The following is a 22,921-nucleotide window of genomic DNA, read 5'->3' as shown; positions in this document are numbered from 1 at the left end:
AGTTGATGTTTCATGGTTACACGAAGTCCTTAGGGGGACTCAAACATACAGAGGTCCAGTATGGCTGAGAAAAATAACTTTAAAAGCCCCAACAACAAAAAAAAGCAAGCAGTAAGGTGACCTAAGCATTTTGTATTTGGTAAAAACAAGAACTTTTCAGAATGTTTCAGGTGGTTTTCCCCTCACAGTCTGTACAACTTCCTTCACTTGAATATAACATTATCAGGGGCATCTCTTTGCTTGCTTAAAAGAGGATTTTGTTGATTTGCAAAAAAGTCTCCTTGCACTGAAACAGAATTAATGCTTATAGTGCTGGTAGAACCTGGTAAGTAATGGAGCCCAATAGCCTCTGTTTTGATATGAATAATCCTTATATCTTTTTTTCTTATCAAATGAACAGCTGAACCAAAAGGCAGCTTGTCTTTTTTTTTTCTTCTTTTTCTTTCCGAGAAGATTCTGTGGGATGGATTTATTGAAAAGCAGAACTGTACAAATTGTTTCTCTATAGAAACTTTGAAAAAGACAATATGTGAACATTCTCCCTCAGTTTTACTGCAAGAGAGATCTGCTTGCATGCTATAGCAGGGAAGATCTTCTGGTTTATACAGGAAGCTCCAGACAGTTTTATGAAGCTGGCTATATTTGAAATGTAAATTTTATTGTTTGAAGAAATGTTTTACCTTCTTAGCTGACTCTGATTCTTAAAATCAAATGTGTTTCCCTTTCTGTACATTTCTTCATAAACAACTTGAGGTGCCAGGATTTTCATGCTGAAAAAAAGCATTTGAAGCAGGTGTCTGAGAAAGAAAAAAAAAGGGGGTAGCTATTTTATTAGTTATTTTTAACTTGGGGAATATTTAGGTTTTGCTGTTCTTTGTTCCTAATGTGTTAGAATGGAAAATGAAACAGTAACCATTGTGGGAAGATGAGGTACAGATGTCACTGGGAAGGTTTTTCAGTCAGTCTGTAAACAACATATCCCTGGTAATATATTCACATCTTTAAAAGAACAATTTAGAAAATGCATGAGAAAAGTGTGTATGTGAATAAAAACTGAGATTATTAGGTAAAAATGTAGAATTGCAGCTGTCACACTACTTTGCCTAGTCTGATTGAACATTTATGGAACCATAAAATACTGAAAAATGCAGTCGAATACCGTGTACTGGTAGTGATCCAGTGTATGTAGCATAAAATAGTCAGAGTCTTTCAACAAGCTCTGTTTCATGAAGAAACTTTGGTTTTTTGCATAAAGAAAATGGATGCTTCACAAATTCAAACTGAATGTGTGTGTCAGTCTTTTGACACTGAGGATACATAATTTTTAAGTGGTTTACCAAAGGGGAGGTTGTTGATTTTTGCTTTAGGTGCCAGACTAAATGTCACTCTTAAAGAGAAATTCTGATTTACCCACAAACTATATGGTTCACCTGGGGAATCAGGAGGTGAGGTTATGGAAGGAGGAGAGGGTACACTTGGACAGTTACAGAACAGGTATTTCACCAGGTCCTGTGCATTGCAAGGCCAAAACTAGTGATGAAGGGTATAGTGGCTAATCTGCTACAAGCTAAAAAGTGAAAGTAGGAGAAGGCTACATGAGAAATGTTGGTTTAATGAATGTTTGTAAGCATAGGCAGATTTTTTTGTTTGGTTTCATTAAAGCAGAGGTTCTCAAATGGCCTGGAGCTGGTGAAGGGGTCTGTGAGGAGTTCTGAAGTTCAGTTGCATCTTCAGGTGTGACTCCCTTGTGTTGGAAGATCAAGCTCAGAGAGTTGCGGGTGCAGTAATAACATTGAACATTGTGTATGTTCTGCCAACGACCTGATGCTGAAGTGAGCAATACTTTCAGCTACTTTATACAATGGAGTTGCAGTAATTGGAGAACATTGGGATGTCTATAAAAGTAGACTTACTGTGGATTATTTTTAAAAATCTACATAACAAGATCCAAGATTGTGGGCTTTACTACTGTAAAAATTAACTATATTCACTGTTGCAATGAAACCCAAAATCAAGGTCAATTTTGAATGGCTAAGTCCTAAAGATTTTCTTTTTCTAAATAATCAAATAAAGGTAGAGCATTTGACCTCAAGTAAAATCAAATTTTTTTAACAGGAACAGAGACTAAAAAGACATTGTTAGAAGACAGGCATTACCCCGGTATATATATTACACTAATTGCTGAATATGGGGTATGCAGCAGTGTATGTGGGCTTTTCAGCTTCTGCCTTTGATGTCTTCATGGTCTGTATTAGAATGGTAACATGAAACAGGTTTTTTTCCTCCTGCCATGCTGCTCAGTAACTTCAGAACAATCTTTGTATTCCTCTGTATCCCACCATGCTGTGGTAAATATGTGCATGTGTCTTTATGGCATCAATCTGTATTGCATTTACAGATTCCAACAACTGTCATGATATAAATAACCCTGTCACATTTTCTTGTTTTCATTGCTTTCACCCCAGATGAAACAAATCTTGTGTTCAAGTCCATAAGAAGACTTACAGCATTTAACTGCATGGCATAATTTCACTCTGGTGTTGATTGGTGTCATGTCACCTACCATGGAAGGTACCACATGGTTTCAGGCTTTGATTTGACTGAATTCCTTTTTGAGATCTAAAGGAAATGTTGTTACTGCTGTTGTGTTAAAACTATGTAGAATGAGTGCACATTTTAAAGTACATGGCAGCACCAATCAAGATTATTGTAATGTGAATGCAGCTCTTCAATAGAGGGAAACGGTAGTTTATGTAAAGCTCCAGAGAACTTCAGCCTCATGCTAGAGGTTTTATGCAGTATATTAAAAAAAAAAAAACAAAAAAAAACAAAAACAGGAGAAGTCTAATATCTCAAAGGAAAAGTTAAATAATAACAGATATCAGAGTGAATGTAATACATAGCCTGTAAAAAAAGGTGAGAGCCTGCACTGCACCTTTTTCATACTTAGTTTTGAATACCACATTTCAGGAGAGAGAGAGATCAGAACATGCCTACAAGTGATTGGAGATTTTTTTAGACATGATTAGCATTTTTTTTAATCCAAATTTGATTACCAAAGAATGAGCTCACCTGTTTTGTTCCTTTTAGAGCTCGGAACAACACAGGGGTTATAAAATCGCAGAGCAGCCACTGTTTCATGAAGTTGGTATTCCCTCCTATAAGTAGTGCTGGATTTGCTTTGACATTTTGCAGTCACCTCTCATGTGTGAATGTTTTCCAAGCTAGAATTTTGTTCTAGATGAGAAATCAGGTGCTCTTGTGCTCCTGCAGTCCACTTACTCCACTCCTCCATCAGCGGGACTCAGTAACGGATCATTCTCCGTCCCACTAATTCCAAAACTAGAATTTGTTAGAACCTGTTTTTATTTTATGACAATGAATGGGAAATCCAAACTGTAGAAATAGAGCATGTAATTAGTACTTAACCCCACAGATTTGAATCACCTGCTGCTCTCACCCAAAAGACTAAAAAATGTGGTCTTCCTTTGTTTCACCTGCTCTTTGCTTGGTCTCTCTTGTCAAGATAATAATCTTCATAAAACATTAAGGCCCGTGAAACAGGGGCCTTTTGTTGTAATAGTCTGGACAATTCTGTTCCAAAGCATCATCTGGCTCCAGTGGGTGTGTTAGAGATCTTGATTACTCAATTTGAGAACTTTTTTTTTTATTTCACAGATAACTTTCTTACTGTTGATGAGGAGAATGAAAAGATAGCTGGCTATGCATATCATGTACACAGCTTTGTAAATCATAGCAATGCTTGACAATTTGGCCTTTTGTGCAGTCCCTTCTATAGTTAATTGGAATTATTAATAGGACAGAGTGATAGGAAAAAAGTATCCTCCTAGTACAGGAAAGCAGGAAAAAAAGAAAATTAAGCTTGTGAGAGTTTTGAAAGAATTATTACTAACCAGGTGCTGTAAAACTATACCACATATGCATGAGGAAGGCATTGCCAGAGGTACAAATAGCAGGGAAAAAGGAAAATAAAGAAGCTAAAACCTTAATGAAGAAGAAGCAATGGGAAATTTTGGGGGAGTAAGAGTACAGTTCATAGGCAAGTTGGAACTGGTAGATTTTTTTAGTGTAGTTTGGGTGACAGTACATTTAATGAAGTGAGATGCAGGGAATAAATGTCTGTGAGGACCAAAACCGCCAGGGTTTGTAGCACAGCTACTGTAACTTCATTGAGATGTGGGCCCTTGAATCTATCAGTCGGAGCACTGACTTCAGGCTGTTAAGCCATAGGACTCTGTAAGAAGCTCTGCACCTCTCCCCTTCAAAACTGAAAGAATGGTTGTTTTTATTTTCCTGGCCACATTGGGGTCATCTTTGAGATAACCTGTTTGTTAGTGGATCAGATGGCCACTCTGATTGCTTTTCCTACAGGCTCAGAATTTAATTAGTTGAACTGGTGGTGTTTTGTTGTATAACACATTTGGAAGTCCATATGCAGTAGTTGTTTTCTGCAGGACACATTGTACCTCATGTATTTATTAATCTGTGCAGCTGGCTCAGATGAGGAAGCTAGCTGGTAATTTGAGCACAGGCCATGGGATAAACATGGGCTGTAGCTGATAGATTACTTCAGAGAATCACTGAAACTTAACAGGTTAATCATTTAGCTGTGATTGTAGGGTTGAATGCTAGATTGCTTTGAGAAAATTCCATTAATATAATTATACTTATGCAATCAAATCCAAAATGAATTGCAAGTTTCACATGCTTAGTTTCAAATAAGATACAGTCCCTTGAGCTATCTGGTTGATAGAGAGAATCATAGATTAACTGAGGCTCTAGGGAATTTCTAGAGGTCACTGGGCACAGCCTTTCACTGAAGGCAGAACCAGCTTTCAAGTTGGATCCAAATTCAAAGCTAGACGAGGTTGCTCAGGCTTTTTCCAGTTGCATTGATACTGTCTTTGAGAGTGGTGATGCCACCACTTCTCTATCAACCACTTTTCTGGCACCTCAGTGTTTGGTAACACTTGCTCTGTCGTTCCAAATGAGACTTCCCCTTGATGCTGCTTGTGTCTCCTGTCCTCTTCTCTTTTGCTGTGCCCCCTCAAACAGAGCCTGGCTCTGCCTGCTCTGTAACTGTTCAGTAAGAAGTTGCACATGTTGGTAAGGAATGCTGTTATTTGGATCAAACCTGGCACTCTCAACACATCTTTGGCATCAGGTGCCCCACCTCCCTAACCATGCTGGTGACAGCCTGTAGGACCTGCTTCCATTTGCCAGCTCCTTTTTTTGGGGAGATATTGGGGACCCCAATACTGTTCATAGTATTCCACATAAGGGAAGAAAGCAGTTTGGTTTCAGGTTCTATGAGTAGAACTTTTTCATCTTCTGAAATTGTTTGTTGTGCTGGAGACTTAGTTTCCCAGTCTTGCTTTCATTTATCTGTGATCATAGCATTTGCTCTATTATGGTACTTTCACCTTTGGGTTGTTTTCTTCGGGGACTTTGCGAATAATGGACTGCCACAAACGAGACAGAGGTTGGAGACCAGCAGCAGAAGTCAGAGAATCTCTGCAGAATGAAAAGAAATACCTGTGTAAGGGAAGGGCCTTGCATGTACACTTGGTAAAGCTGTATTCTTCACCAGGACTACTTCCAAGCATAGCATAACAGGCTAAATTAATTGCTTTTAAGAATAATGAGTGTTTTGTTATACATTAGCTAGGAGTAGCTTAAGAAAAAATACAACACTAATTGTAATTTGCAGTTTTTATCCAAAAACACCCAACATTTCTTTTATCAGTATCGATTTATGATTTGGTCAAACCTTCCATTAAATATTACAGTTTCAGAAGGGTTCTTAAATGCTGCTTTTTGAGAAGCAAAATGCATTCCCTCTCCACTCAGTCATTAAGTGTCCCTTTAATAATAAGTAAAGAAAATGAAAACTATATTGCAGGTGTTATCTCAGAATTCTGGGCTGTTTTTTTGCTATAATTAGACTACAAAATGTGGTAAGAGTAGAGCACTTCAAAAAGAGAAAGTGTTTTATGCTATTTCGTGAAACAATTTCTGGTTTTCATTTCTCCATAGAAATAGAAGCTGTAGGCTTCTCAATAGAAGCTGTAGGCTGAAATAGTTTAATCTATTTCACAATGCTTTAAAACAAAAATTACCTTTTTCATATTTTAAGATTATTTTTTTCATGTTTGCATATTGGTTAGATGCTTCATAAAACCAGTAGTATCCAGCAGTGGTACTGTTACTAGTAGCAATTGCTGTTTATGAATTTGTAAGAAATTTGATGCTTGAACTGGCTGTTCTGCATTAATGAGTAGCACTAATCCGAACAATAGCCTTATACATATTGACACTGAGGTGTTTTTTTAATGGGAGGAAATCTGAAAGTTACAGATGTTCATGTTTTCTTGGTTTGCATAATTATATTTGATGAGTTGCTTGTGTTTTTTAATGGTAGATGTACACTTCCTGTTTTGTGGACGTATCTCTGTCACGACTACAGAACAGGATACACAGTGGGATTAGCTGCATTTTATTAAATGCAACTGCCAAAATCTCAGTGGTTTTAACCATATTGATGGCAAGAGCAAAGCCTTAAACCCATTGTCATTTGGAGACAGTCTTTGAGGGAGAAGGAGAGAAACTGAGAGGCCTGTTCTTTGAGATATTCATTCTACATTCAAAACTTTGGGATGTTTTCTCACAAATTTTGTTCTTATCCCTAAGATCCTCTGCCTGAGTTGGGTGTTTGATTCAGTTTCATTGGCTGATTCCCTGTCCCAGTTCTGGTGTGTGGTTTGTTTCTCTTGCTTGGCTGGCAGACAGTGGGAAGGAGAGAGCTCCCATCTCTGGGTGGCTCACGTGAACTGTTTCAGCAGAAGCAGTATGGAGGATTGGATACACACTGTATAAACTAATTTAATTTTCCCTACCATTTGCAGAATTTGGTATCAGCATTTGTAACTATGCAGATTAGTAGTGAAAGGTCAGATTGTCTATTTTGGATAGCAGTAGGGAAAACCTATATTTCAGTTTGACAGATAATGTACAAATGTCAGAGTGTCTGCAGAGTCCTGTTCCTGCTGGCAGTTTGAGTAATGAGAATAAATTGCAGTAAAGTGGGAATAAGCACCTAATTTATTTGAGAGCATTTATCCTTGAAAGGTTTGAAACCTGAAATTCCAGGGACATAATTTGAGATGATTTTATGTATCTGTAAAGGCCAGTAATTGCAAGTTGCTCTAAGGCATTGCTAGCTGCCCTGTGATTTTAGTGGATCTCTAAGAATGTGATACCCTCAAGTCCCTATCCCAAAATATTTACATTCATACAGCAATTAATGAAGAACTGACTGAATGCATGCACAGGCAAGCATGCATTTAATTAACTTCAAAGAGGTGTGGAGAAACCTTTGAAAAATGCAGAAACTCCATTGTTTTAAAACCTGAGGCTTTCATGAGGAATGGTTTTGCTTTTGCTATGTCCACTTTGCAAAACTATTCTACAAAGACAATTGTATTTCTAGAAAGATTAAAATTTTGGTTTAATATTAATGGAAGTGAGCAGATGACTCTGGCGAATAGTTCAGTTACTGATTCCAAGGGCTGTTTTTTCCTACTTGTAAATGAGAAAATGAATGGGTGTTTCTGTTAACCTAAAAACACTTGTTTTAAAAGCATTCACTGAGAAATAGTGATGTAGACTTCTTTAGGAACTTGAAACAATGAATCATAAATTTGAGCATCTGTGAGCAGTAATGGTGGATACTTCAGGAAGGGATAAGAATAAAGTTTGACTCTGGTGTCTTGTGATGAGATGTCCTCATCAAGCACACAGCCTTGTCCTCAATGCTGGAAATTAGAGATGTAAATTCTGTGATGCAGGACATTGCGTCGTGGATGTTTGTTTAAATTCACATTTCTTTGCAACAAGCAGTTGGTATCAAAATCAGTAACTTGCAGTTAAATGTTGATCCCTTTTTTGTCACCTGTTACTTGATGTCATGCAGTTGGGGAGGACATTATGGTGAGGAAAAGAGAAAGTATTGACATTTTTATTTCAGTGCAAACATTTGAAATTTAAATTGATGGTGCTTCTGTTCACCACTTGAAGGCTTTCCTTCTCCTGGTTCAAATTTGCATTCCCTCCTTCTTACTATGGGTAATAATCTTGGAAAACTGAAGGTGTAACAACCTTTCTTGCTATTGTCTGCCCTTTCATAGCTGATCGGTGCTGTCCATTGCTTAGTTGAAAATACCATTTGATGCCACTGCAAAGTAAAGAAGCTAAATTGTCAAATTCTGCTGCAGTCAACAGCTGTTAAAAAACAGTGCAGTCAAGTCTTACATGCTTTGCCCCAAGAAGAGGATTACAGAGAAGATGCAGGTTTAAGAAATCACAGAACAGTTGAGGCTGAACAGGGACCTCTGGAGGCTGTCCAGTTTTAAGTCAGTAAATATACTTGCAACCTTTAAAAACAAATAGGATTATTACTGCTTTGCTAGATAACAGAGTTCTGTATCCAAATAATCTTGCTTCCTGATGTAAAAGAGAATGAGAGGGTCAGACATAATGTTTAACCAAAGATTCAATTTTAAAGAAGAAGATAAAGGTGCTGCAATATTGAAGACCTAATTTTTCTCTTATGTTTTATATTCCACTATTACTTAAGGACATTAATTAAAGCAAAACCAAACTCATAAGATGTGGGGGGAGGTGGACTGGTGTTTTGACAGTCTTAAGGTATGTTTGAGAGTTTTGATGTTGTTAAGTCAAATATTTTAAAGGTGGGTTTGGGTGGCACTAGTGGGAGCAAAGAGGAGACAAAGCAAAGCCTGTGGAAGATAAACCGTGTGCTTGGGTCTTGGAGAGCCTGTTCTGAGCTGGAGGGAGAAATGAAGATAAGACTCAACCTCTTGTTTCAGGACTGGATGTTTGGACAAAGGTTGTGATAGTATGGATACAGAGGATACAGGCTGTAGCTACTAAATAATGGAAAAAGAACTTAAAACGTAGGGGTTGGTTTATTTTGCTCCTTGTGGAGTAGGAAAGTAAACATGTTAGCTGTGCAGAGAAAATTACCATTTCAGTCACCAGTTGTAGTCTTCCATAATCATGGAAGCAGCCATGAGTGACTGGTATGGAAGGCAGACAAAGCACATATTCTCTGTACAGCCATGCACTGAATGCCATAAAATGTATCCTTTCTTGTTAAAAAAAAAAGGTAGTAAAAAATCAGAAACTGAAAGAGAGATGAAGGGTGCCTCTAGTGTATTAGGCCTAAAGAACAGCTGATATCTGTTAAGTAAAATTCTTAGATGGGATAATTTTGTGTATTCTTTATAATCTGCATTCAGTGTTGATATTGCAAATGAATATACCAACCAGACACCTGAGAACTGAAAGGCCTTGGTGTCACTACTAGATTTTATGCAGCTGGCCTGTAGCTGTGGCAGTCTTCAGTGCCTCAGAGTGCCTCAGAAGTTGGTTTTGTATATATATAAATATATTTTTTATTTATTTATTTATATAATATATAAATTATATATATAATACATTATTAATGATATTATATAATTTACACTGTATATATTATATATATGTATATTAAAAATAATATACACATGTATGCACATACGCGCAGACATATGAAGTTAATGGTAGCAATCCAGCCTGCTTTAAACATTAAAATGAAAGACAGATACCAAGGGAGTCCCATCCTCTCTAAGAAACAGACAGTGCAGCTGCAGATTGACGGAGAAGAATAGAGAGCCAGAACTAGAAATACAGGAAAAACATTTTTAACTAGTTTCAAAGACATTGTAAGATCCCTCACAAACTTCTGTGTCATTTTAACTCTCTGAAGCCTCTGCTTTGACTTTCTTTACATGTGATTCAAATACATGCCCTTTGCATTTTGATGGCCAGGTTCTGACATTTGCCTTGTGACTGAGTTCCCTGTGCCTCTCATGCCAGATTGGCATCTTGTTCAGACCTTCCACTTCATTGTATTTTTGCAACATGCCAAATTTCATTTTATCCAATGGATTCCAAGTTCTTCAGGGCTGCTAGTCTCAGAGGTTTTCCTTCTGCATTCAAGCCAGGAACTCGTTTTTTGTATGTATGTAGTTCCTGTGCCTACAGCTAAGTGTTTTGGGGTTCATTTCTTGTGAGAAAACATTCTTTTTGCCAGGATGGTAAGAGCAATTAGATACCACTTTTTCAGATTTCAAATTTAGGGTGCCACTTGGCTTAGGGAGCTTGGCGCTGTTGCTTTACTGCAGTTTGGTATGTATTTCTAAGGCTGGGCAAAATACAGAGTACCTGCATTGCATTTGATTGATTGGAAGGAATGACATAAGATACACTTTATTTCCTGTGAAAAGGTTTGTCAGCATTATTATTCACTGTGCACGGACACTTGGTACATACAGAGGAACCTGATACAGCCCTGAAAGGACCAACAGCTGAAATATACAGGCTTTGTATTTAACAGCACTGCACCAGTTGTTACATTCCAACAAGAATAACAAATGGTGGCAGAGGACTGAAATACCAAATTAAGTTCATAACACTGCTCTGTGTGACTGTCATTTTCTTGGTTTAGTATCCAGTGTATTCTGAAATATTCTGAGAGCAGTCATCTGAAGTAAATCTGATTTTTTTTCCTTCTTTTTAAAGCTACGCTGTTAATTAAAATACATGCAGAGGTTTTGGGAAAAATGGCTTTTAGGAGGCTTTTTAAATTTTCTAAATCAGCTACAGTATATGTATCATGTGATGCATAGGCTGGCTGTGGGAAGCACAAGCATGTAAAACCAGAATAACTTGTTGGCACTGACTGCTCCCATGGGACTGCAAAACTCTGTAACATTCTTATTGGAAATAGCATAATACCTTGCTACTCTACTCAGCCTTAACCTTCAGGTACATTTTTTGGCAATTTTTCTCACCTCTTGACCAAAAAAAAATTTCATTTTCTGGGGTTTTTTAATGGTTTGGTTTTGTTTTTGCAGCTAGAATGTGGATCATCTTTTGTGGTTCATAATATTTTGGATATTTTAATACACGAATATTAGAATTAAATAGCAAAATCTAGAAGCATAAAAGAGTATCACATGCAAACATATTGGCAATGACAGAGAATTTTATTGGGTGAGAAGAAGCTGTTCTATATGGTGTTTGCTGGCTTTTATTTTTCCTATGTTTCTGCAGATCAGTATATGCCCACTTTCAGTTTGAGAAAATACTCTGTATTTTCGAAAATGCTTCATTTGCCATATTTTTTCTGAAATTGCTTGATTAACTCTTGCTCCAGAGTGACTTGCAGCCTCATAGCTGACTTCCAAATCCAGTAAGACTGCTCATGCAGTATTTGCCATGCATAAAGCTTGGCTTCAATTGGGGTGATTTTCCTTTTGAAGGTCTTCCAGTGTGAATGCCAGAACTAGTGCACATTGCTTGAATAATTAACATTCTCGTTGTATGCCCAGTTGGTAACAATTATGGCAAGACAGAATTTAGTGCCATTTACTTAACCTGTTAGGAGAACTGTAGGCAAATGTTACTCATGAAAGAATGCTTTGTATACATTGAAATTTTTAGTTAAAACTGTTTGCTAGTTAGAATCAGTATTCATATATAAATCCCTCTTTTTATGCACAAGATGCCAAGCAAAATATTTGATCTTCCAATACGGACCTCGTGTACATGAACTAAAAAAGCAGAGGTGCATGTGAAAGAAGCAAGTACTGTACAGGGCCCTTGTTTGAGGGGATTTTTTCATTCCCCCTTGTGCACTTGGCCGTTTGCTGTCCGGGTTTTCCAGTGCCTGCTGGCGTCCCTCTGGCAGTGAGCTCCGTGCCTCCCCTGGTCTCTTCCCGCTCCTGCCCTCGGCCCCTGTGGAGCTGCAGTCCCAGCGTCTGGGGCTGAGGAGGGAGAGCTCTCAGGGTGTTTCTGGCCTTGCATGTCTGGTACAAGTCTCAGTTTTCACCGGCTTCTAAAAAGCCAATAAGGGAACAAATGCTTAGAATGTGGAGACTGGCCAATAAGCTGAAGTGGCCATCTGGGAGCTGCTGTCATTTTGGAAGGAATTCTAGAAGAATTTTGGGAAGGATTGTAAGGATTTTAGCATACCTCTCACCCAGGAAACATTGAAGCACTAAGAATCAAAACACTGACTCTCCTCTTAAAATAGAAAAAAGAAAACAGCATTAAAAAACCTTTTTGAAACTGTGACTCACTCAAATGGTTATTAAGAAGAAGCTATATATATCGCTTGACAGCTAGAAAAATCAACTTACCTTGTTCATATCTGAAGACTTCATAGTCTGTACCCTACCACTCAAGTTTTTTAATCATATTGTCATGTAATAAGTACATTGTGAAAATTGTTACAGCCCTGGTAACAGGTTTATAACTGTTCTGCCTATTCTGTACCTCAGGACGTGTTTGTTCACTGGTACTTACTCTTGTAGTTTATCACCATCGGAGCTTTATCTTACTGAAGTCATGTATTTATCTGTGAATTCATATATGTATATGCTTCTGTATTTATTTTTTTTTATCTTTGTGCCCTGTGTCATTCCTGAAAACAAGGGTAGACCTGTGAAGACCCAGAAAGCAGAAGACAAAAAAAGATAAAAAATGCAGTAATTCTTTCATCCCTTCTTATCTAGGCAATCTCATGATTTTGGAGGTGCATGACTCATGGTCACATACACTCAGAGAGCATAATACTAATTCCACTTGATTTCAAGTTGCCTCCCTCCAGGGAAATAGTGCTCTTTCACTACAGGAGTCTGACTGAACATGCATGTATGGCATGTGCAGGCTTTTAGCTGTAGCTCTCACACACAGTCTGTAGAGAGCAAACACACAAATCCACACGATTCCCGTCAGGAAGTCCACTCCCACATTTCTCAATGCAATGTGATAATATTTTAAATGCTGCCTGCAGCCCTCAGTCAGTGCTGTCCCTTTCCTCTCAAGTCCATGTTGATGTTTTTGTTCCCAAAAACCCTCACCATTTTTGGGTCTTAACCCGTGCAGTACGTGATGTTCTAGTCTCTAAAATGAGAACAGGGTCTCAAGGAACAGTGTTTTACAGTCATATTTTCTCTTCTTTTTGGACTGTTCTGTCGACAGAGTAAGTCTCAGAAAGCTCAGCTCTTGACCATGGAATTTATGATGGTTCACTGTAATTTTTTTGCTGGATGCTTATTTTTTTTCCTGCTCCTTCATAATGAGAAGTTTAAAAATACTCTGTGACTCAAGTATTCATTGTCAATGTACATGGGATTGCATACACTCAGCTGCAAGTGATGTTGAATCTACCTTAGACTGCTGTCTTGTGGAAGAAAAGAAGCTGGGTTTTTTCCAAATACTACCTTTTTTTTTTTTTTAATTTAAATAAAGTTGAGACATAGGGTATGTGGTAATAGTGTAATAGTCATTTGCCACAGTACGGAGGGAGGTTATGCTAGTTTCCATGTGAGGGAAAAGTCAGCATTGCAGCCGTAAGTATGAGCCTTCTTGTACTTTTGTAGCAGTCTTCTGAGAGTCTATTAACCACAACTTTAAATTTTCACTGAAAGCTTACACTTCCACCACAGTTTAAGGAAAACCTCTGTATGGTAAAATACTTTGGGAAAAACACTTCCAGAATAAATATTGGACATTCTACATGTCCAATATTTAGTCATTTTAATAAACAAAATCCGTGTTATATACTATGTTAATACCATGTTAATACCCTATACTGTGGGCTTGGCTATGAAAATCAAAAAGTTTTGTAATCACTAAACTCACAGCTTTCACAGAAGGCTATCTCTAGCACCTTGTTTCCTCATTTAAATAATAATTTAGGAGATTTTGCAGATGTCTGCATTATTCCCAAGATTGATCCTGTGAATTTCAAAGTTATGGAAGCAGGATTTCCTCTGAGAGCCTTTCCTCTAGGACTACTTTCCTCTTTGGAGGTGTGGCTTTACTGCACATAATCGTGCTTATTTAAGTAGTTTGTGCAGAAAATGACATCCCGTTGATTTCAATGGCGTATTTTTACATGATAACCTTTTAAAAGGTAAAGTACAAAACTGCAGAGGAAAGAAATTGGAGCTATAAAGAGCAGAGTCATGAGGTAAACCAAACTGTGAGATGCTTAAAATTAGTGGTATTACTTGCGGGTCACCAGAGAAATGACACTATTTCAGTTTAAAGTGCAAGGATGTAACCTGTCAACACAAAAGGTGTGGTCAGACATCCGGGCCAGCTACTGTAATCACTTTCAAAAGGTGTCTACATACGACTGTATCCCTGAGGAGTTGTTCAAAGGTGCATTTTCAGGTGCTGGTATCTGAAGTTGCAGTCAGAAGTTGGAAAGGGGGTGCCTGGCAGCCCTTTGCCTTGGGAGCGCTGCCCTCCCCAGCAGAACCTGTGAGTCAGGCGCCTCTGATACACGGATGAGCATCTCCACTTGCAGATACCAGGTTAATGTTTTAAAAACCTCTTTTGGAGGTTTTTAAAGTCAAGTCACAGGAGCTTTCTTCTCCCTCCCTGTCTGTGACTTGTTCCAGTTGTCAGGAACAGCCCTCAGTGTTGCTCTGCTCGCTCGGCGCTGCAATTTCCTTTCAGCTCTCTCTTGGAGGAAGTGAAACCACTGAGATGTATTTTTGCTTTCTGAGGTGCCAGAGCAAAATGAAGCACTGCAGGCAGGAGAGAAAGGTAGCTGAGAAGAGCTGCCCTTACAGCGAGGAGGAAAACCCCATAATCTCGCTGTGATAGCTTCTGACAGTGTTTCAAAGCACACGATAAAGTGTGCACTGCATTTACCAGAATAAATACGCCACAGGCCAGTCTTCACCTTGGGTGTTTTGCTTCTCTTTCTGCTGTCCGCAGTAAAAACTGCAATTACATTAGATGAACAAGTAAGTAATAGCTTTGCTGTTATTTAAGGAAGTGTGTGTGTTCATTCTGAAGAAGCTCTACTCTTACTGCTTAAACTCAGTTTTATTCAAGCCGTGAAATAAATTTTAAGTCTTTGTCATTGGTAAGGAGGAAAAAAATCTGATTATAGACTACAAAGAGTTAGCAAGTTCCTTTTTTGGATTGGCTGAAATACTGAAGTATGAAATTTACATATTTAGTAATTAAATTAGAACCCATGTAACAGCACAGGGAAAATGAAACTAACTTCTAGTGTATTTATAGCAAAGAAGATGGAAAGTAAGCCATGCTGAATAGCCCCCAAACTTGGACAGATATTAGGAAAATACCTTAAGAGTTTGGCAGCTTTCAGAATGGAGCAGTTCCTGTTTTGGTTAGCAAGGGTAACTACATGTTGTGTTGTACTTTGTAAAATGTAAAATTATGTAATATAAGAGGGTTTTTTTTTTAAAAAAAGTAAAATATTTAGCATCCTGCCAAACAGTAACTGCTGTTAATAGGAACATCCATATCTGTGTGGAAGTGTCGGAAAGAAGACATCATAAGCATTAATAATAAGACTTTAATTAATAAAAGTTATGAAATAACAATTGATATTCCTGTTTTGGAAGAGAAAGAAAGTTTTCATTCATCCATAGATCTTTGTAAAGCATTGGCTGTTGAGTTCTAGAATTTGACTACCCTTTGGAAAACATGGATTAATTCCACTTTAATAGTAACTGTTGCAGTTTTAGCTTTAAAAGCACAGAAAGAAAATCAAATGTTTTCAGTTCAAAATGACTGCTCAGCATCTTTAATGTCTTCCTGTATCTTTGTGGTTGAGAAGTGTGTCTGTCTTGTGATCTTGAGTGCTTTGCCCAAGAGAGATAACAAGGGCTTCTTTGGTTTTTGAGTGTCCTCTTGCAGTAAAGATTTTAAAAAATGTACTCAGACTCTTCATACTTCAAAACAAAATACTGATATGCACTAAAAGTTGTAATGAACAAACCTGTTTGAAGGTTTATGGGATGATAAAAAGTGAGCTTGTTATTAAGTTTCTCAAAGATACTCTTGAATTAAAAATACAGATTTGTGTTTCATGTCCTGAAGGACAAGTTTCTTCTATTTGCTGGAACCCCTGAGGCACCCTGTGTCTGAACACACCCAGCTGCCCACATACCAGCAGTTAAGAGGAAACCTTTTCCAAATTCAGGGACTTACTGTCTGACATCTGCAGAGTTGATGTTTCCATTAAAAGAAAAAAAAAAAGAAAATACTTCCAGTCCCCGTGTTTGCTAAGCAAACCTTTCATATGTACAGTAAATGTAAACAGATGTAGTCTTCCTTCCCCCTGTCTGAGACTCCAGGAGAGCTGCAGCACAAAGGAAGCCATTTCCCAGACAATTCTACCTGAAAATACCAGCTCACCTGTGTCTTAATGGAGAGAGTGCTGCCCAGGGAGGGTCAAAAAATTGTTGCTGACAACAGAACAAGTGATAACATTTCACAAGTCGAGTTTCTGAAGCATTGTTTGGGGTCTTCTAACAAGAACTCTTTGTTCTTTTCAACAAAAGTACAAACCAGTCATTGGGTGTAATCAAACATAATTTTAGAAGTGGAAATGTGATCTAGGATCTACTTCATTGGTCACAAAAAGATGCATTTAAAAGGTTATACTCACAATTGTTATGAAAATCCCTAGAAAGTAAATGTCTCGCTTTTACTGCATAAAATATAGGACATAGAAATGTTAATCTTTACTTGCTTTTCTTCTGAAAACCAGTGTCTTCAGATTCCATCCAGAGAATCTCAGTGTTGTTTGCTGACCCATGGTATTTAGTCTGTCTTTTGTATTTCTGCATGGATATCTATAGATACATATAAAATAGATATCTTTAAAAAAATTGATGTGTTGTGTCAGCATTCACTGATCATGTAAAACACTAAGCCGGAAAAGGCTTTATAATCGTTGCTTCACTGAATTATTATCTTTATTTGAGTAGCAGTGGTTATTTGTCATGACATTGAAATAATCCTGGTTTCAGATTTCATTACGAATGTGAAAATCAGATTAGATTTGTGACTCATCTGATCAAATCAGGCAGTTTTAGTGCCTCAATTTGAAATCACTCCATATATAGAGAGAGCTTCTACACCATTTCTGAGCAACTTCAGTTGGTATTTTCTCAAAAGTAAAACTGTCTGAAAGACCTTGAACCTAAAGAGAAGAGAGTTCTAGGGATTTAAATATGGGGGTTTTTTTCTGCAACTACGTTGCGTATTTTTGTAGCACTTAGTAAGACTATTGTGAATGTATAAATATTCCTCAACTTGCTGTCCAGAGATTGTCTGTTTCAAAGTACTGACTGCACACTTTTTTCTTCTCCTAGTGGCCACAGATGTCTTCAACTCCAAAAGTCTGGCCATTCAGGCCCAGAAGAAAATCCTTGGAAAAATGGTGTCCAAATCAATAGCAACTACTTTGATTGATGATACAAGCAGTGATGTTTTAGATGAGCTTTACAGAGTAACAAAGGAATATACACAAAATAAAAAAGAAGCAGAGAAGATAATCAAAAACCTCATTAAAATAGTCCTCAAATTGGCAATTCTCTACAGGAACAACCAATTTAATCAAGATGAAATAGCCCTGATGGAGAAATTCAAGAAGAAGGTTCATCAGCTGGCTAAGACCGTGGTCAGTTTCCATCAGGTGGATTATACCTTTGACAGGAACTTTTTGTCCAAACTGTTGAATGAATGTAGAGAGCTGCTCCATGAAATCATTCAGCGTCACCTCACTGCGAAGTCACACGGACGCGTCAACAATGTGTTTGATCACTTCTCTGATTGTGAATTTTTGGCTGCCTTGTACAATCCCTTTGGACCTTATAAAATCCATCTGCAGAAACTTTGTGATGGGGTCAACAAAATGCTAGATGAGGGGAACATATAGGTACTTGTATTATAGGTGACTGCCTATCAGTTACTTGTAGATGGAACACTGTTGATTTATGAAGGAATAAGGGAGCATGCAAAGAGGTTTTTTTACATTATGACAAATCTTTCCTAAATATCTCTATTAATTGATTTCTTACTTTGCGCTATCTGTTGCTATTCAGAGTCCATCTAGAAGAAAAACTGCACATGACTTTTTTACTGTGCTTTGCCTATGGAAACAGCTCGATAAAGACAATCAAACAGAATGGTTCAAGTAGAGTAAGAGTCTTGCAAGATAGATATACAAACCAAAACAATACGCTGTCAGACAATCCGCATCTTTCATAGATTTACAGAATTAATTCTTAACTATCAGAATCCAGTAATGTTGGTAACAGACTATCATGGTGATGTAATTTCTCTGTAATTTCTCTGTAATTTCCTTAATTTACTTGTAAAATAGACATATTTGATTCAGTTATAGTCTTTTATGCTCTCTGCACAGATAACAGCTTCCTAGTGTTGCCATTATGAAGCACTGAGTTTTATATAAAATCAGTGATGCTGTCACATAGAGTCTTAACAGCAGGCTTGTGCATCTCCAGCTCAGAGGTGAAAACTTCCTGACTGCCAGGCAGGATCTCCCAAGGAAGAGATCCTTACAGACCTGCACAGGTGCTTGCTTCCTTTGACCACATGGGGATTATTTGAGGAATAAGCTACAGGAAAGTAGCCGAACGGGGGAAGAGCATTCCCAAGAAACTGCTTGTGGTACAGAATTTTAACTCTGCCTATGATAAGATAAAACACAGTGACTTCTCTGTGCAATTCCTTAAGATTTTTAGAATTCTGCTAGTAGAATCATAGAATCAATCATTTGGGTTGGAAGGGTCACAATTCTTTTTGAAAAGATGTGAGTCAGTATATCTGATATACTAGTCTGATGTGTATGATGATGTGAATTCACCAAAGTTGATAAATAAATTGCAAGCCAATTTGCTTTGTGTACAATGAAAGTAGAAGCAGAAATTAATGTTATCATTGTGTTATATACTATTTAACTAATGGAGAAATGGAACTTTAAATAATTTTTTTCTTCTTTTCTTACTTCTCACCTTTTATCCTTCTTTTTCTTCCTCATCTTCTCTCTGCCTTGACATTGGGGATAAAAAATGTGACTTTCTAGACACTGTAATGTACTTAAAAGCGTGAAGTTAATACATTTCAAACAGCCAAAGACTTTTTGTTAGGAAGCATATAAAGATTTTGCTGTTTATTTAATTGCCAGTGTTTTTGCTGTTTGCTGTGTCCTTTTGTTTTAATGAGTAAACCAAAGAATATTTGCACTCCAAACTTCTCTTGTCTTTTTTTTCCCTTATCATATTTTAAATACTAAATTGTGCCAGCAACAAAAGCATTGCAACAATTTCAGCACTACTTGTGATGTTAAGAGAGAAATTTAAGTTTTATTCCTGTTAGGTTGGTCATTAGGCTCTCAATATTCCTGGAAAGCTGCCAGAGAAATGTGTTCAAAATGTGAATCCATTCAATGGAAGCCACTGGTGTTCAGCAGAGAGAGAAGATTGATGTTCTCCTTGTCTGGAAACAGCTGGGAACTGATGAAAGGACAGTACACCGGGATTTGCCAAGAACTAACTTATTAGGTTGACATCTGAAGGAGTTTCATGTAAGATCTCTTCCCATGCTTTGCCTAAACAGTAAATATGCTGTCTTCTGTCCATCAGAAGTCATGTGTAGGGATGCAACATCATGGGGAAAAATGGCACAAATTGTAAAGAGTTTAGTTTCTGGTGTATTTATTTTATCTTCCTGCCTAGAAATACTAATTCTTCCTCCTGGGGTGAGAATAAAAAGGAACTTGACTTCTAGAAATTAAATCAGTTTTATCTACAAATACTATTTTTAAACTGTGTCCTGATTCTCCCAAAATAGCCTAATTTATAACAAATGGTAACAGTCACTGAAAGGAGGAGACAGTACCTTGTTTAGAACCAGGTGTAGTACATGTGCATGCTGTGTAAAACACAGAAGATTATCTTTGGCTATGAACTAGAATATTTTGATGCTGAAATTTGAATTTTCTCTGGGGAAAAAAAAACCTGCTTAAACAATCTTTGCACATTGATAATTAACACCTACTTACATGTATATGAGCCATGTACATTTTCAGTACCCAGGACCTTTCTACTGAGCTGCACTGTCCGGCCATTTACTTGTTAGAAAAAGTGAAAATTGCCCATGGAGATTTGATTATAAGCCTGAAAACTTGACAGCTAAGAGAACATATATTTAGCTCACATTTGAGTTACATTTTTCTGAGATGCTGTGACATTGGTTCTTGTCTGGCATTCATTTTGAATTACAAAAAAGTGAGTTCCATAGTGATGAAAGAAATCAATTGTGTTTGGTTTTCAAACACCTACCATGTTCTTCTGACATAGCACTCAAGCACATATACTTTTGCAGTTAAATTTTTTTCCTGCAGCATACATAAATAGTAGCTTTAATTATGAAAATTCAGAAGGAAACTGACAGCATTTTTGCCTGTAGTACACTTGTATGAAGGCACTGACCCTCTAGCAGAAACTTGACATAGTCAAGATTTTAACAAAGGTTACAGTCTCACTGTTTAATTATGGGTAGCATAATCCCATAATTTAGTATTGCAAAACTGATAATGCTGTGTTTTAATAGGGTAATAATTATTAATACATTAAAATCCAGTCACCATTTTACAACGGGCATTTAAATCTCAGTACTTCAGGTGATGCGTATTTTAATGTCTTTTCAACAGTTAGTTAATATGTAAAGCCTAATGCCATCAAAATACATGTTGAAGTTCTGTAACTTAAAACTAATTTTATAGCTTTTTAGAGGCATTGAAAAAGTGCTAAGTCAGACCTTGGATACATTTTACAAGATGTAAACAAACACGATCTCATCCATATAACGAAAACAAAATATAGGGAGGTTATCTGGGCAATTCTGTGTGGGCTTTTGGCTTTTGGCCACTCCTTAATTATGTTTGTGTGCACAGACAAACAAAAAGACACAACTGGGTAAATTACAAGCCTTATTCTTGGCCTTGAGTTCTCTTGAGATCTCTTGTATCTCCATTTAGGAGGTACAGAGATCGTAAGGAATCTGGAAGCTTTCAGCAACTGATGTGGAGTGATTTGTGGTTTTGTTTTGTTTTTTTTTTTTCCCAAATCATGTCTCTTCCAAAAAAAGATTCAACCCCACCCATAAATTCTTGTAAAACAATAGTGAGGAGATGGCCAATTGCTTTCTCATATCTCTCCCTAGTGAGATTACATTTTCCTGAGAAAACTGGGAACTGATTGTGATGTCAGTTAGCTTCAGTAACTTTCTAGTTGTAATGGCTATAATATGACTATTTAAAGGTAAACTGGAATTCTGCATGTGGCTCTTCAAGGGACCAGAGGGGGTGCTCATTTTCAGGGGCTGGCAGAGAGGGATCTGGCCCCCCTCACTGTGGAGGGGACAGCGTTAAGAGTGGGATGGTAAGCTGTACCTTGCATGGGCTTGGATGGTCTCTCTGCAGTGAGTGTTGGCTGCGTGGTGATCGCCCACCACAGCTTTCCTTTGCCTTCTGCTGCCATTCCGAGCAGCTGACGCTTCAAAGACAAGTCAACTCCTTTCCTACTGTTTTTACCCCAGGATTACATTACATGGTAATCTAAGGGGAAGAGTTGATAGGCTTCATTACCTGCTTTACTTAATGAAAAACCACAAATAAACATCACTTTCCTGATTTGTTGGGTTTTTTAATGGTGGGGGGAGGGTTGCATTGGCAATGTAGTTAGATCTCTGAAAGAATAATCTACATCTTGATTTAGCTGTTAGTAATGTTTTGGCTATAATCTATACCCTCATCAGTGTGATTTTCAGTACATGTACTTCTAAGCCCTGTTCTTTTCCCCAGAAGTGCTTTTGAACATATTACTTCATATACATGAGATGAAGACTCCTGTTTGCATAACCATTTGCAGAAAAACTTTGTTACAACTGCTTTCTATGGAGATCTGGGCAGGTCAGCCAACATTCATGGTTAAGTGGCAAACATCTGTGCTTTGGATAAAACAACTGTCAAAAGAGATTATAATTGTCCAGGAAAGTTCTGTAATATGCATTTCACATAAATGAAACATCTTTTGGGAGGGGAAAGTTTCCTATTTTATTTTAAAATCAAATTGCTGTGCAAAGCTGTGACTATTACTCTGAAAGTTTAGACTTAGTAATGTAGTTATTTCCAGTTTGTGAAAAAAAAAGACACCAAAACCCAACAGAACAAGAAAACTCGCATTTGAAAGAAGTTTTGAAATAATTATCCATTTTACTATTTTAATCTTTTCATGCTGAATTTTGCATACTGCAAAATTGACATATTGCAGCTTTGTAATTCATATACAGTATTAAGTATTATAGGTTAATGTGATTTCTTTTTATGTCTATAAAAACAAAGGAATAATATCTCCATACACACTATGTCAAAAAGCTTTCTTTCACAGTTACAATAGTGCTCAGTCTGTGTAACAAATCAAATTTTCTTAATGTTTAAACTACAAACTGCTGAAGTGACCTCGCTTTTCTTAGTACTCAGTTTTACTATTTAGAGTTCTGTTTTCCGATTTTAATGTTGAGATTTATGGGCAAGACGGTCCTGAATCAATATCCACTTTTTCTTGTGAGCTTGGGAAATGCAAGTGCTGATATACATCTTATAACCATCTGTAAATTTCTACTTGCTAGCACAACACCAGTTTCTGGAGAAACATCCCTTACGGCATTTCTTTCTATTAGGGAGCAAATTGAAAAGAGGCGTCTTATAACTTTCGGATGTACCATAATTACACAGTATCAAACAAAGAAGCAGGCTTTAATGATTAAGAATAATGTAATTAAGAAGGTACTTTGCTTGCCCAGCTTTCCCAAGCAATCAAAACTTATTTGCTATTTGTTGTTTTCCCCTGTGGGAAAGTCTTAGTATGGTAGGTGGAAAACAAAGGCAGAGCTTCCTACAGTTACT

The 22,921-nt window shown here is 37.4% G+C and overlaps 1 protein-coding gene across 5 annotated transcripts in view; it reads left to right on the top strand.

Annotated features, from left to right (window-relative positions):
- TNFAIP8 (TNF alpha induced protein 8) overlaps positions 1–19,203 on the top strand; it is a 58,006-nt gene extending 38,803 nt beyond the window's left edge. For 4 of the 5 annotated variants that reach the window (XM_063180182.1, XM_063180184.1, XM_063180181.1 and 1 more), the window contains one exon: positions 17,301–19,203. In XM_063180182.1, the coding sequence (XP_063036252.1) occupies positions 17,301–17,866 (566 nt within the window). In that variant the 3' untranslated portion in view covers positions 17,867–19,203. Of the gene's footprint in view, positions 1–14,888; positions 14,913–17,300 lie in introns of those variants that run through there. The other variant, XM_063180183.1, reaches the window with a different exon arrangement.
- Positions 19,204–22,921: the final 3,718 nt, after the last annotated feature.

Source organism: Melospiza melodia, chromosome Z, assembly GCF_035770615.1.
Source record: "Melospiza melodia melodia isolate bMelMel2 chromosome Z, bMelMel2.pri, whole genome shotgun sequence".
NCBI classification, from domain to species: Eukaryota; Metazoa; Chordata; class Aves; order Passeriformes; family Passerellidae; genus Melospiza; species Melospiza melodia.
Note: the sequence above shows the minus strand (reverse complement) of the source record. Positions and strands in the feature narration are given on the sequence as shown.